Here is a 12,820-nt window from a genome sequence, read left to right on the forward strand (position 1 = left end):
ATTATCATTGTAGCTGTTCGCTCCAAAGTCTCACATTTTCCTGCTAAGAAAAAAAAGTCTTCACTATGAAACAATCATTTGAATGGAATTGTGAGAATGGACACTGGGCAGAAAAGATGCTCAGTTATAAACAGGCGAAGTAACAGACCCACATTTTAGTAAGTAACTGATATGGTGAAGCAACCAATGGATATATACACACATAACTATGAATGTTCTGGCATTGCATGGCCAAATAGTAAAAATCACATCCACAGCCCTGTGCATGTCAGGATTCTTTAAATTTCCATCCCTGATAACTATAAACATATGTCTGAAAACTATACTTCAGCAATACTTTCTGATGTCTTAAAAATAATTCTGAAACTGAGAGTTATTTTCCTTGATTATTTGTTTCTCTTTATTCTGGCAAAATCAGATAAACTATGTAATATACATTTTAAGGTGCAGAAATATGGGGCTTGCATAACTATAGTGTTTAAATGCAGATTATTTTACGGCTCACTCATATATGAGTCTCACTAATCCAAATAATTGTGTTTTTGTTTTCTTAAATATGTCTGATTATTTGCTTATATAACAATAAAGGTATGTTGGGTCTTTCAAAAACCTATGTTTTCTCTAAAATATTCACTGCTGGCCTACATTCTGCTGAACTATACAAAGCAACCAGCTTCCAAGCCCAGTGCAAAAAGAACCAACATTCTACTTCCAAGTATCTCTTTTCTTCATTTAAACCACATAAACTCCCCAGGACAGCCTTTCTCAACCTATCCTGATAGAGGATGATTGAAAGCCACCAGGTTGGGGAAACTGTTACACTTGAGCCTTGCTGCATCTAAGCAATACACTCAAGTTCAAATGGCCAATTGCCATGTCACAAGAGCCACCCAATGGTAATTTCATCATGTCAGTTTTTGCATTAGATATTCATCCAAATCCAAACTGAGGCTGTGAAGAGTGCACCAGATGAACAAAGATCTAAGATCTCTCTTCAATCCAGCTGGCCTGAGACAACTAAGCTTTGACCTGGCAAGGCAATTCAGAAAAATCCAACACTCTGAAGTGTCTTTGCAGGGAGTGGGAAGGGAAAGAAGCTGGGTATGGTTAATTCTTGATCCATGATATACAACTTTGCCTACCTCATCAACTCTTCTACTTTGTCATCTACATCCAAGTCCTCCTCAGAGGCTTCAAAGCTATATGACCTTTGAGCCATGCTATTTGCCAGAGGGTAACGTGTAGGCGACATCTTCCCATTGAAGGCAGACAACCTCTCATTACTCTCCCTCCCATTTTGATTGGTAGTGCAAGGTTGTGGGGAAGTATCATAACTGTTGCTAGGAGAGGGAGACATCCCAGAATGCTGGGTCTGCGTGGAAGCTGTGGCTGTGGAGGAAGACGCTGGAACATTGTTGGTGCTGTTACTACAGGATCCACTCCCGTAGGCAGACCGCCGCCCAAACTTGTCGCTGTGTTCCTGGTCAAGACGGTCAAAGGTTTCCAAAGCATGGAGGATTTCGTGCCGTGTCATACCAGTGCGCCGCAGGCGTTGAAGTAGGTCTATTTGCTCTATGGTGAATCTGGGTTCATCAGTGTAGTGAAACATGGTTTCCAGCAGACTGGGGGAAAAAGATGCAAAACATATGCTTCATTTAAGCAGTTCCACTAAACGTAGACGCAGCTTCCCCTCCTCAGCATAAAACACTATCAGCCACTGTACTCTGATAGGGCACAAAGGATATTGTACCTACTCTTCAGGATGAGCCTCATGGCGGGCGTATTTATTTAGCCAAACTTTCAGTATTTGTTTTTTTTTTTTAAGTTAGTGTTCCTCTTCCTCTACCATCTTTTCTTATTCCTGTTTTCCCACTCCAGAAAGCCCATATCTCCATGGTAGAACAACACCCTTGCATATAGGACGTCTCAGTATCAATGTTTCAATCACCCTGGTAGGCCTGGGAAACTTGCATCTGAAATCACAGGGAGCCGCGGACAGACTAGACAATACCGAGCAAGCTGGATCAGTGATTTGACTGTATTATTCTGTTCCCATCCTTCTTTTTCTTTGTATGTCTGCTTATTTAGGATTATAAGCCTGCAGGCAGACATTTGTCATTGTTAATTGCACGTTTCATGCTGTACATTACATTTTATTTTAGATTCTTGAAATCAATAATTATCAGTAGAGCTCTGACCCTTTTCCTTTGGAAGGCAAGTTCTCCCATCAATAAGGTAACCTGATTTTGCAACTCTCCACAGTTTCAGAAACAAAGTTCTTTTATTTATATTAGCATTTTAGGTCAATTTTCCACCCAAAGGCCTTCAAAATAAATATCAGAATTACTCAGTAAAATATAAATTTTAAAAAAAGAAAGAAATGGGCCCAGCAGCAGAAAAACATCATCAAATTATAAATAAAACAATAAACCAGTATACTGAGAAAAATCATTCGAACTTAGACTTATTACATGGGACAGAAGGTGGAGGGTAGTAGTAGAAAGAGAATTTATGGACAGAAATGTGAACTTCTACCTACCTCCCCCAAGAAACCAAGAAAAAACAGGAAAAAAACCACCAAACATATTTTTTCCTCTGTTTTTTAATCTCAAGGCCTTTTTTGTGTGTCATTTTTTTTTAATGGAAAAAAAATAAAATATGAAATAGTTTAATTTTAGATAGCATATATATTGCTTATGGTATGAAAGAAACCATACTATATTTGGAAACACTGACACCAATTCAAGAAATAAATGAAAATGAGAATGAATAAAGAAGTCTGGGAGTCTCCTACAATGTCTGAAAATGATAAAGTAACATAAAGGTTCGGAAGTAAAAACTGCTGATCACAGAATTTAAAATTCAAAAATGAGACTAATATGGCAAAATGTATATTTTGAACATTGGATTTTCCCCCTTTTTTCCTCTTTTTTTCCTGAAATGTTATGCTTTCTACTTTGGTTTGCTACAGTGGAAGAAACCATCCCAAAGATATTGCTGTATTTGTTATACCATAATACTGATAGCTTCTTATGTCCAACATTAACCTTTTGCCTGCCTCGCCTAAAGAGGAAAAATTCCTTCAAGTTCAGCAACTCGTATCTCCATTTATAGATTTAATGCACATTCATTCAATAAATGTATATTGTTATACACAATGTTATATACTGCATACACTTTCATAAGGCAACCAATAAAACATATCTATACAATTACTAAGTCTCTAAGGCAGTGCTTCCCAAACCTGGGTAAATTACCCAAAATTGGGTAAAAGTGGTTTTTCTTTGGGTAATGACACACAAACCCTTACCTAATCACAACAGGGACATTTAAATTGACTTAAAGACTGCCACGTGTACTAAAATATATTTGAAAATCTCCCAAAGTATTCCTGATAAGATGAAAATTGATGAAATTACCAATGGTAATTTGTTGAAATGACATAAAGATCATTCAATTATATTATTTTTATAATACAAGTAGTCCTGGAGTTAAAACCATTCGTTCAGCAACCGTTCTAAGTTACGACGGATAACTGCTAAAGGAAGGGACTTACGACCGGTCCTTGAAGTTCTGACCACTGCAGCATCCCTGTGGTCACATGAACAAAATTTGGGCACTTGGCAACCAGCTCGCACTTACGCACTTGCAGAGTCCTGCGGTCACGTGATCACCATTTGAAACCTTCCCTACTGACTTCCCACAAGCAAGGCCAATGGGGAAGCTGGCAGGGGAGATCACAAGTCACTTGGGTAAGTCTCCCCCACCCGTCTCGGCCTTTGTTTGCTTGCTCGTTCGCACACACCGCACCCTCCTTCCCTCCTTCACTTGCTCACAGGCACCCACCAGATTTTGGGTAATGAAGGAAAAAGTTTGGGAAGCACTGATCTAAGGTATGTTAGAATTAATTATTGTATACACTTCCATTTATCCATACATTTCATTTTCCCTACAAAAAAATGGGGGGGGGATTCCCATGGCTTCAATGTTTCTGGAAATTTTACATCCAGCTCCAGATATGGCTGGAAGGTTCTTTCATTCTAAGCAGAGACTGGAGCAGCCTTTCTAATGCAGAGACAGGTAGCTAGTATTTTCCAGCTCACTCTTCCTCCTGACTTAAAAATACAAAATAAATGAGAAATTTCCTTTTTATTTTAAAGTATATCTATCACCCTAGTTATTCTTTAAAAAATTAAAATAGTGGATCCCACTGAGCCAAGAAGAGAACAAAGAGGAAGAAACAAGACTTCCCAGTTGTCTTCTGGTAAATGGGTGTTTGGTAATTAGGCAGCCATTTTGAGAATAGAGACATTCTACTTATGGCAGCCATTTTGTGAGCCAATATAGCTCAGATAGGAGTTTTCCCCTGTGAGGCTGAGCCCAAGACTTCTGACCTACAAGCAAGTGCTCTACTTACTGCAGTGTTTCTCAACCTCAGCAGGTTTAAGAAGTGTGGACTTCAACTCCCTGAATTCCCCAGACAGCCATGCTGGGGAATTCTGGGAATTGAAGTCCACACATCTTAAACCTGCCGAGGTGGAGAAACACTGACTTACTATGTCACAGCTCCCTCACAAATATACTACTGTACTGACAAATGGAAATAAATCCCTACAGCTTATTGGAGAGACACAGCAACAACTGTTTCATCCTTTCCAACCAGGTTAGAATTTTAAAAAATAGTCATAAATTCTGGAGGATTTTTTAAATTGGAACAAGTAATTTTCATATAGGAAAAGGTTACAAGCAAAGCTGAAACATTTTTTAAATGATCCATTTCTCAATCTTTCAAAAATCTGGCATTTCCACAAAGTTTATTAATCAGACAAGAAAGGGTGTCATCTCCTGTCTTGCATATCAAAAAGCCACTCTACAGAAACATGATACCCCTACCAAAATTTCCCTGTATGTAAATCCATAAAAAAGACTTCCTATTTCTAAGCTCTAATAAAATATACCAGTATTTTTGTGAACATATAACCACTTAAATAATATCAAATCTACTTGACTCTGCATAATTTGTGAATTATTCCAATATACTGATAAGCCAAATAAAAAGAAATAATGGGCAAAGACACAGGGAATGACCTCAAATTTATTATTTAAAATACAGTAATACCTCGGTTCACGAACGCTTCTGTTCACGAACAATTCGGTTCACGAACAGCAGTGTTCGCAAAATTTTGCTTCCGTTCGTGAACTCCGCATCGGGTGACCAACACGACCCGTGGCCATCTTCCCTGCTCTGACACGTGGTCGTGGCTTCCTCTATGTGAGATCGCGGTCGCAGACAGACACTTGCTGTGAAGCTTTTTGGTGTGCTTTTTAGCACATACAGGACATCCAGCATGGCTCCAAAGATAGTGCAGAGCAAGCATGGTGGTAAAAAGAAAGTGCAGAGCGGTAATGAAGGTGACAAGAATGTGCAGAATGGTAATGAAGGTGACAAGAATGTGCAGAGCAATAATGAAGGTAACAAGAAAGTGCAGAGCAAGAATGGTAAGAAGAAGGTTTTGAAGAAAATAACCATTGAATTGAAGAAGGAAATTGTAGAAAACCACAAGCGTGGTACTCGTGTGACTGATCTGGCCTCGGAGTATAAGATGGCGAAGTCGACAATCCCGACTATTTTGAAGAATAAAGATGGTTTAAAAAAATACATATGGTTCAGAACAGATTAACCTTATTTACATTGAACCTTATGGGAAAATTTGATTCAGCTGGCGACCAAAATCGGCTGACGACCACGTTCGTAGGGGTCAGAACAGATTAACCTTATTTACATTGAACCTTATGGGGAAATTTGATTCGGTTCGCGACCAATTCGGCTTGCAACCAGAATCGTGGAACGAATTAAGTTTGTGAACCAAGGTACCACTGTATCATAAGGACTAGCAAAGGGCAGAAAAAAGTATGAAAATGCCAGAATTCAGAAGTTTCACATTTTTTATTTTAAACATAGCTCAAAATATACCTATAGAAGTAGCACACTGGAGGAGAAGGAATATTTTGCAAAGATTTCGTGTTAAAAACGCTACAAAGAAGTGTCTGTGAATGTGGTCTTAGAATTCTATACTTGTGGACAGAAATTTTTTAAAAATTTCCACTTCACCAGTTTCAACCTTTACAGACAGGAACTTTGTCAGCTACCAAAGAATGAGTTGGCAGGCAGGCACTTTGTTGCTCCCAGGCACCATGCTGAAGTTGCTGGGGTTAGTTCATTCATTTTGAAAATGGAAAGTTAAAAGGAAAGATATGGAATAGACTCCTGCTTTGTTGACAATTAGTTGCAAGTAACTGAAAGTTTGAAGTTTGACAGAATCTGAACTGGTACGGCACTGGCTAAATTAATAAGTAGGTTTGTTTGTTTATTTTATTAATCAAATTTATATGCCGCTCATCCCACTATATAAGTGACTCTAGGCAGCTTACAAGTAAAATGACTAAATTAAATGGTTATATTGGTTATATTGCATAAGCAGGAAGAAACACACAGAACTAAAAATCATGTTTAGGAAAAGTGATCCATTCAATTAACTATTAGATATTTACATCTGGAAAAAACAAACACAGATTTTTTTATATATACTGTTTTTTTTTTTAACTTTTTTATTTCATGAAAATAAAAGAGCAAATGGATGTCAGAAACTTTGTGAATTTTGACAGTCACTAGGAGCAAAGCTCAGCACAAATTCTGGATAATCAGATTCAACATCTACTAGAAAAAATGCTCTAGAGCTGTGTAGCATTTCAGATTCAAAGGCAAAAAGGAGTATTTCAGGATACACAGAGGGCATCTGTTTGCAATACCTTCAACCAAATCTGTCCTGACCCAAAATCTTGCTGCTGCTGCTGCTTCTACAAGGAGCAATTACATATTTCCAAAAAATATACAACTGCTTTAAGGAATAGCAGACACTCCCAAACACCCCAAAGCACTTTTTGCCTTTGGATTCAAAGCGCTTGCATGGCCCTAAAATGTTTCGCTGTAGGAAACTAAATAAATTATGACATATAGATTGCAGTCCTAAATACTCTTACTATAAGTCCCCTTGAACAAAACAGAACTTATTTCTTTTGAAAAATATGCATAGGACTACACGGTACATGAAGATGTTGGATTTACTGGCAATTTTAAGAGTGACCTGATATGCTTCCTCTTAGAATGTTTACTATTCAACAGAAAATGTCATCTAAATTCTGAACGTTACCATTTTGCACACACATACACACATCCCTGACTATATCATCAAGACTAAATGACTATTTTAAGGAGGAGAGAAATCCTTTATCATTTCCCAAAGATACAGTCTTGGACATTGTGTGTAAATACTATGTATCTGTGTTATAGCTACAAAATTAGCTGCTTCCTTCACTTGTGCTAACATGAACTTATTCTGCATTCTGTGCAACTCTTTTTAACAAGGCCGTCACCACATAATAGCATTTTTCAAGCCACAAAGGAATCCCAATGTTTAATGATGCCTTACTCTTCTAGACTGCTCAGAAATTCAGGAAGAAAATTGCATTGTGGAGATAGAGGAGAACACACACTGCACTCTTCCCAGCAATGTGTAACCTTTTTAATGGTAGAGTTAACCTCACAGCAATTCTAGTTGTAAACTGCATGCAAATCCCTAATGTAAAGGTGTCCTGTGTTTAACAAGCCAATTTACGAGGCAATTCTGCAACCAGACGTTTAAGAATAATGTGATGCTCCTTGTTAATTAAGGGACATGCATCCCCATTAGCAGTTTATCACTACATAATGTTTGAAGCCCTTCTAATTTGCCACAACTGCTTTAATTGTATTACTTTAATTTGTTTCTTTTGGGAGAAGGGCGCACTGTTTTTTTCTTTGCAGGAATTAGCCCACTAAAAAAGCTGGATCTGGGTGTTTGTTTTTTTATTTAATAAAGGAAAAGCAGAACAGTTCAGATTTGCAAAATGTCATTCCGCTTATGAAACTACAAGAGCAGGAGCATGTCAAATTTAACCATCTCTGAAAACAAAATTCTTGCATTAGAAACCAGCCAGGGTTCTTAATTTCTTCTCATATTTCTGCATATTTACCAAAGTTCATAGTCTTTCTTAAATCAGAGTGAAATATATTTTTAAAGGCAATGATGGGGATTGGGAACTTTCAAAATTCAGCTATCAAGAAATTTTTGTGGACTTGTTTCTTAAATTGCATCTATTATATATCTGTTCCACCTACTTGCAGCAGAGGAAGAAGTGAGAAGTACTCATTGAATATGTTGAAAATGTATCTGTACTTGGTTCCTCCTCTATCTGAACTAGTTCCCATTCAAGTCACTGAATCATCATCAAAGCTACTAAAACCTTTCAGATGTTCCCTACATTGGCTGGTTTTCCTCTTCCCTGATCATTCTTTTTACTTTTGATGAATTGGGTTGTTTATTGTATTGTGATAACATGATTTTAGACTGTAGGAATTACTATATTAAATCCCACTGATTTCAAATACTCTTTGATGATGATGATGATGATGATGATGATGATGATGCATCTAGCCCACTCTTCACTGTTAAAAGAAATCCCAAAACAATTTTAAGCAACCCAGTCTAAGTAAGCAGGATAGAAAAAGTATTGACACTTTTGAATTTTGGTGTTGGAAAAGACTCCTGAGAATATCATGGACAGCCAAAAAACCAAACAAATGGATCACTGAAGAAATCAATCCAGAGTTCTCACTTGAGGCACAAATGGCCAGGCTCAAATTATCCCATTTCAGACACATTATGCAAAGATCTAGCTCTCTGGAAAAGGCTGTAATGCTGGGAAGGATGGAAGGAAGAGAAGAAAAGGATGATCAACAGCAAGGTGGATGGACTCAGTTACAGTAGTGATTGATGCAACATTGGAAGACCTGAAGGACCAGATTAGATACAGATTGTCATGCAGAAAATCTATCTATGTGGTCACTAAGAATTAATATCAACTTGACAGCACATAATCAATCAATCACCATAAGTAAGACTAAATCAGGATCTAACACAATACTTACTGCCTCTTTTTATCCAAAATGGACTCTCAAGGCAGCTTATAATTAAATCAGTTCCAAAAGGTACAATATAATTAAGAATTTGCTGGTGTATGTACTGTTGACAGCATGTGCACAAACACACATGCATACACTTATTGGTCCTTGACAGTTGGAGGTAGAGATGGATTTGAGGACTGGTGGCCCAGAAAGGCAGCCTTTGTATTTAGTTATGCATTCTGAATGGCTCAAGAACAAAACGCTCAATTTAAACTGAAAGGAAATAAACATAAAATTCTTTTTGCAATTACCACCATTTTTTCTAATGGAGATGAAGCCATTGTCCTCTTTCAGCATACCTGCATGCTATAAGAAACCAAGCAACATTTGAAGAGAACCAGACAGTTGAGTAGTTCAACATGAGCTACAAGGCAACATTTCAAGATCCTGAACCATGTCTTGGAAAGAAAGTGATGGATGAAACAAAATATCACTTGAGCATTAATTAGCCCACATCAGTCTCAAACCTATTGGAAATTTCTAATAAAGTTGCAGGGGCATTTAAAGGGCCTGAGGCCACAGATAACAGAGCCATAGATGCAACAGTCTTTACTGTGCCCACTTCAGTTTCCAGGGATGACTCTTGGAATTAAGTCTTGAGGATCTATGTGTAAACAGGGGCAGATTTCCCCAACTAAAAGGTTGAGATGATTTTCTTAAATTCAGAATCAGATAGTTCCTCCTTCTCCTCCTCCTTCTAGGAGTGCAGTCTCCATGTTCAAAGAGAGTACATGTTGCTGAGGACAAAGTGCAGCAGAGCAACAGCAGGAGGCTGGCTGCCACTCCCCTTCAGTCCTGTCTGCTGGCTTCTAGGAGATAGCAGGTTGGCCATTATGAGAAGTTGTTTAGTTTTATCATAGCAGTTGAGTTTACTTTTAATCTTCATTCATTCAAAGATGATTAATCCTTCTGAATAGATGCCTGTACCATAGGCTCATTGCAGGAACCTCTATCAGAGGAATCCAGAGAGCAGGTGAATTAACTAGCCATAAGGTGTGGGGTTTTTTTTTTTGAAGGAAATATTTACATCCTCTCTTATTAAGTTTTCTTCCTTCAGCCCACTTTGATGTTTAGACATCAGCTTCTTCTCACAACTGCTCAGCCCTAGGAACATTCAGGCTAAAACTGTAAAAGCAGACACACCAGGTCTGCCCAGCTGCATCCCCAAAGTGTTCTGTTTAGGCATGCAAAGCAGGGTGCTACAAATGCAGAAATCTGCTGTGCACTTTCGATCAAAGCGATGACAGTTAATAAGAACAGCCCGAGACATCTGAAAATAAATCCAGCATAATCAAATGCTCGCCGCCACACAACTTATACAACTCAAGCCAAGAATGGAATAGCAATAGAATAATAGAATGGAAGAGGCATTCTTTTGTCCTCAAGTCCTTCAGCTACTAGTACAAGTAGGGCTTTGTGTACTTGCATAAAACTATTTTGCCAGGCAGAGGTTCATTTCAGATATCATATCAAACCCTGTCCTGCCCTAATTACAATTTAAAATCCACTTCATTGTTTGAGCTTTCAAAATCTATCATTGGCACACCATTACTCAGAGTTGCTTGTATCCTTCATGGCACTTCCACATGGTTACTGGCCTCACCCTCTTATATCTTCTGCAGTAGGGCTGCATTGCCATGAGAGTGTTCTTACTGCTCATCTCCATCCCTCCCACTGAACTGGCCTGCACATCCCCAAGCTTGTCAATGGGAGGGCACAAAAATGGCAACCAATCCTTGTTCTTCCCTGGTCACATTTGTTTTTTTTGGGGGGGGGGGAATACAGAGAACCCAACCAGAGATTGTACAGGGTGGGAGTGGCAAATTATGCCTTCAGAGCAATTATGTTATGGGAGGATGGGGGAATGGTATAAAGGTTGGCTACAGAAGGGGGAGAGAAATCCCAGAAGCCAGGACAAGGCAGGAATACCCACCAAACCTCTAGTTAAAATGTATTTCTTCCATCCATCCATCCACCCACCCATCCATTGATTATATAAGTATCTATAAAAGCTGGCAAATAAGGATTTTTTCCCCTTAACATACACAAAAACGCTTTCATGCTGAGGCTTCTAAAAACAAAATGCTTACATTGTCTGAAAACAAACAAAAATCCCCCTCGATGCTTCATAAATATTGCTTTTATACATATGTAAATTTAATCCCCATATCAATTAAATTAGCTAAAACTCCTATAACTAAAATCTATCAACATTTCTTTAACTGGGTTTCAGACATAATGATTACCAATGGTAAAAAATAAAATAAAATCACTTGCCACCTGTAAGCACCAAGATGTGAAATACCCAGAGAAATGAATGGAATGTGTATATGTCCATGAAAGAGAGAGGGAGTGTGCATAAGTACCGGGAAGCAAGAAAATTCTGCCACTGCACTTGAACCTGGATCTCCAACCAATTTCACAACCACCGTTACAAAGCTGGGCTTTTCAAGGGCCAAGACAGTAGCTCACCATCTCCCTATACCTCATTTCATGATGAAATGAACTGAGATATCTCTGCTAAGTTGTGACAACCAGTTCATTTTCATGAATGATGGCTTCACCACTTTGGTCAATCCCACAACTCTTCGAATCTCTTGAGGGAGGGTATGCTTCAACCAAGAGACTAAATCCTGCTCCTAGTTTTCAACTTTATGCATTCATATTGTTCATATATGAAATGCTCAGAGACTGGAATGGCATGTATGTCCATGAAAGAGAGAAAGAGACAGAGTGAGTGCATCAGTATAGGTAAGCACTTTTGTTAATGGTTTCATGGAATATATTTTTAGGGTTCACTTATCTGCTCTTTGTTCAACCCATGAATCATGAAAACTTACTTGAATCCTAGGGTAAAATAGTCTTAAATCTAAAAGAACACACAAAATGCCTTTCAAAGCAGCAAATGATGCTTAAATGGGACAGATTATAAATAGTAATTTGCAAACACTTTATTCCCTAGGAACCCTTTTTCCTTAGTTTGACTAGATGAGGATCCCCTGTGCCACAGAACTCCCACTGAAGAAGAATCCTGGATATGTTCTAAGGTATGCTGTATTCACATGGAGCAACAACCAACAATCATGTTTCACCATCACCACAGGTGAAATTAGAATTACATAGTGAAACTGGCAGATTCAACCTCCAGCACCTCCATTTAAAATGAGCAGGGAGTAGATCAGAAGAGAAACTAACTCCCTGGCTAATAATTGCTGCCAAAAATATACCACCTTTACCAATCTAATGCCCTACCATAGATAATAGTTGGGGATGCGGGAAATAATTGCCCAGTACATCTGCAGGACTACAAGTAGGGGAAGGCAGACAATTTAGGCAAGCTGAACAAATGATCTAACCTGGAGTAACTTTCTAAGAATAAGGAGGAGGAAAAAATCAGGCAAAATTAATAATTTCAGTCTCTGATTTCTTCATCCATTTTTTAATGATCTGCCAGGAGAAATAATCAACATAAGAAAATAGTTTTTCTTGTTTGCACTGGTGTGTATTGCATCTTCAACCAAACAGGTTAGAATTCTACTGCTGGAACTATTGTTTATATTCAAACATCAAAGCCTTCTTCCAGCACAGAAGAGACTTGCAGTATGTAGCATTAGCCCTTGTAACTGGCAGGCACTATGAAACCTTTGGCTTGGGCAAAGTCTGAATACTCAAAGCCAAATGCTCTATCCTTACTAATCAATCAAGTGGTAACCTCAGCTTTTGCTCTGCAAGAAACAGTACGAGCATTCCTTGATT

The 12,820-nt window shown here is 38.3% G+C and overlaps 1 protein-coding gene across 8 annotated transcripts in view; it reads right to left on the minus strand.

The window, feature by feature from the left end:
* The window catches only part of HMBOX1 (homeobox containing 1), a 128,633-nt gene that overhangs the window by 49,784 nt on the left and 66,029 nt on the right, over window positions 1-12,820 (minus strand). For all 8 annotated transcript variants that reach the window (XM_088152548.1, XM_088152545.1, XM_088152547.1 and 5 more), the window contains one exon: window positions 1,143-1,622. In XM_088152548.1, the coding sequence (XP_088008674.1) occupies window positions 1,143-1,622 (480 nt within the window). The remainder of the gene's footprint in view (window positions 1-1,142; window positions 1,623-12,820) is intronic.

This window comes from Python bivittatus, unplaced genomic scaffold (genome assembly GCF_059951505.1).
Source record: "Python bivittatus isolate LINGU-HERP-01145 unplaced genomic scaffold, Pbiv_v1 ctg000690_np1212, whole genome shotgun sequence".
In the NCBI taxonomy this organism is placed as follows: Eukaryota; Metazoa; Chordata; class Lepidosauria; order Squamata; family Pythonidae; genus Python; species Python bivittatus.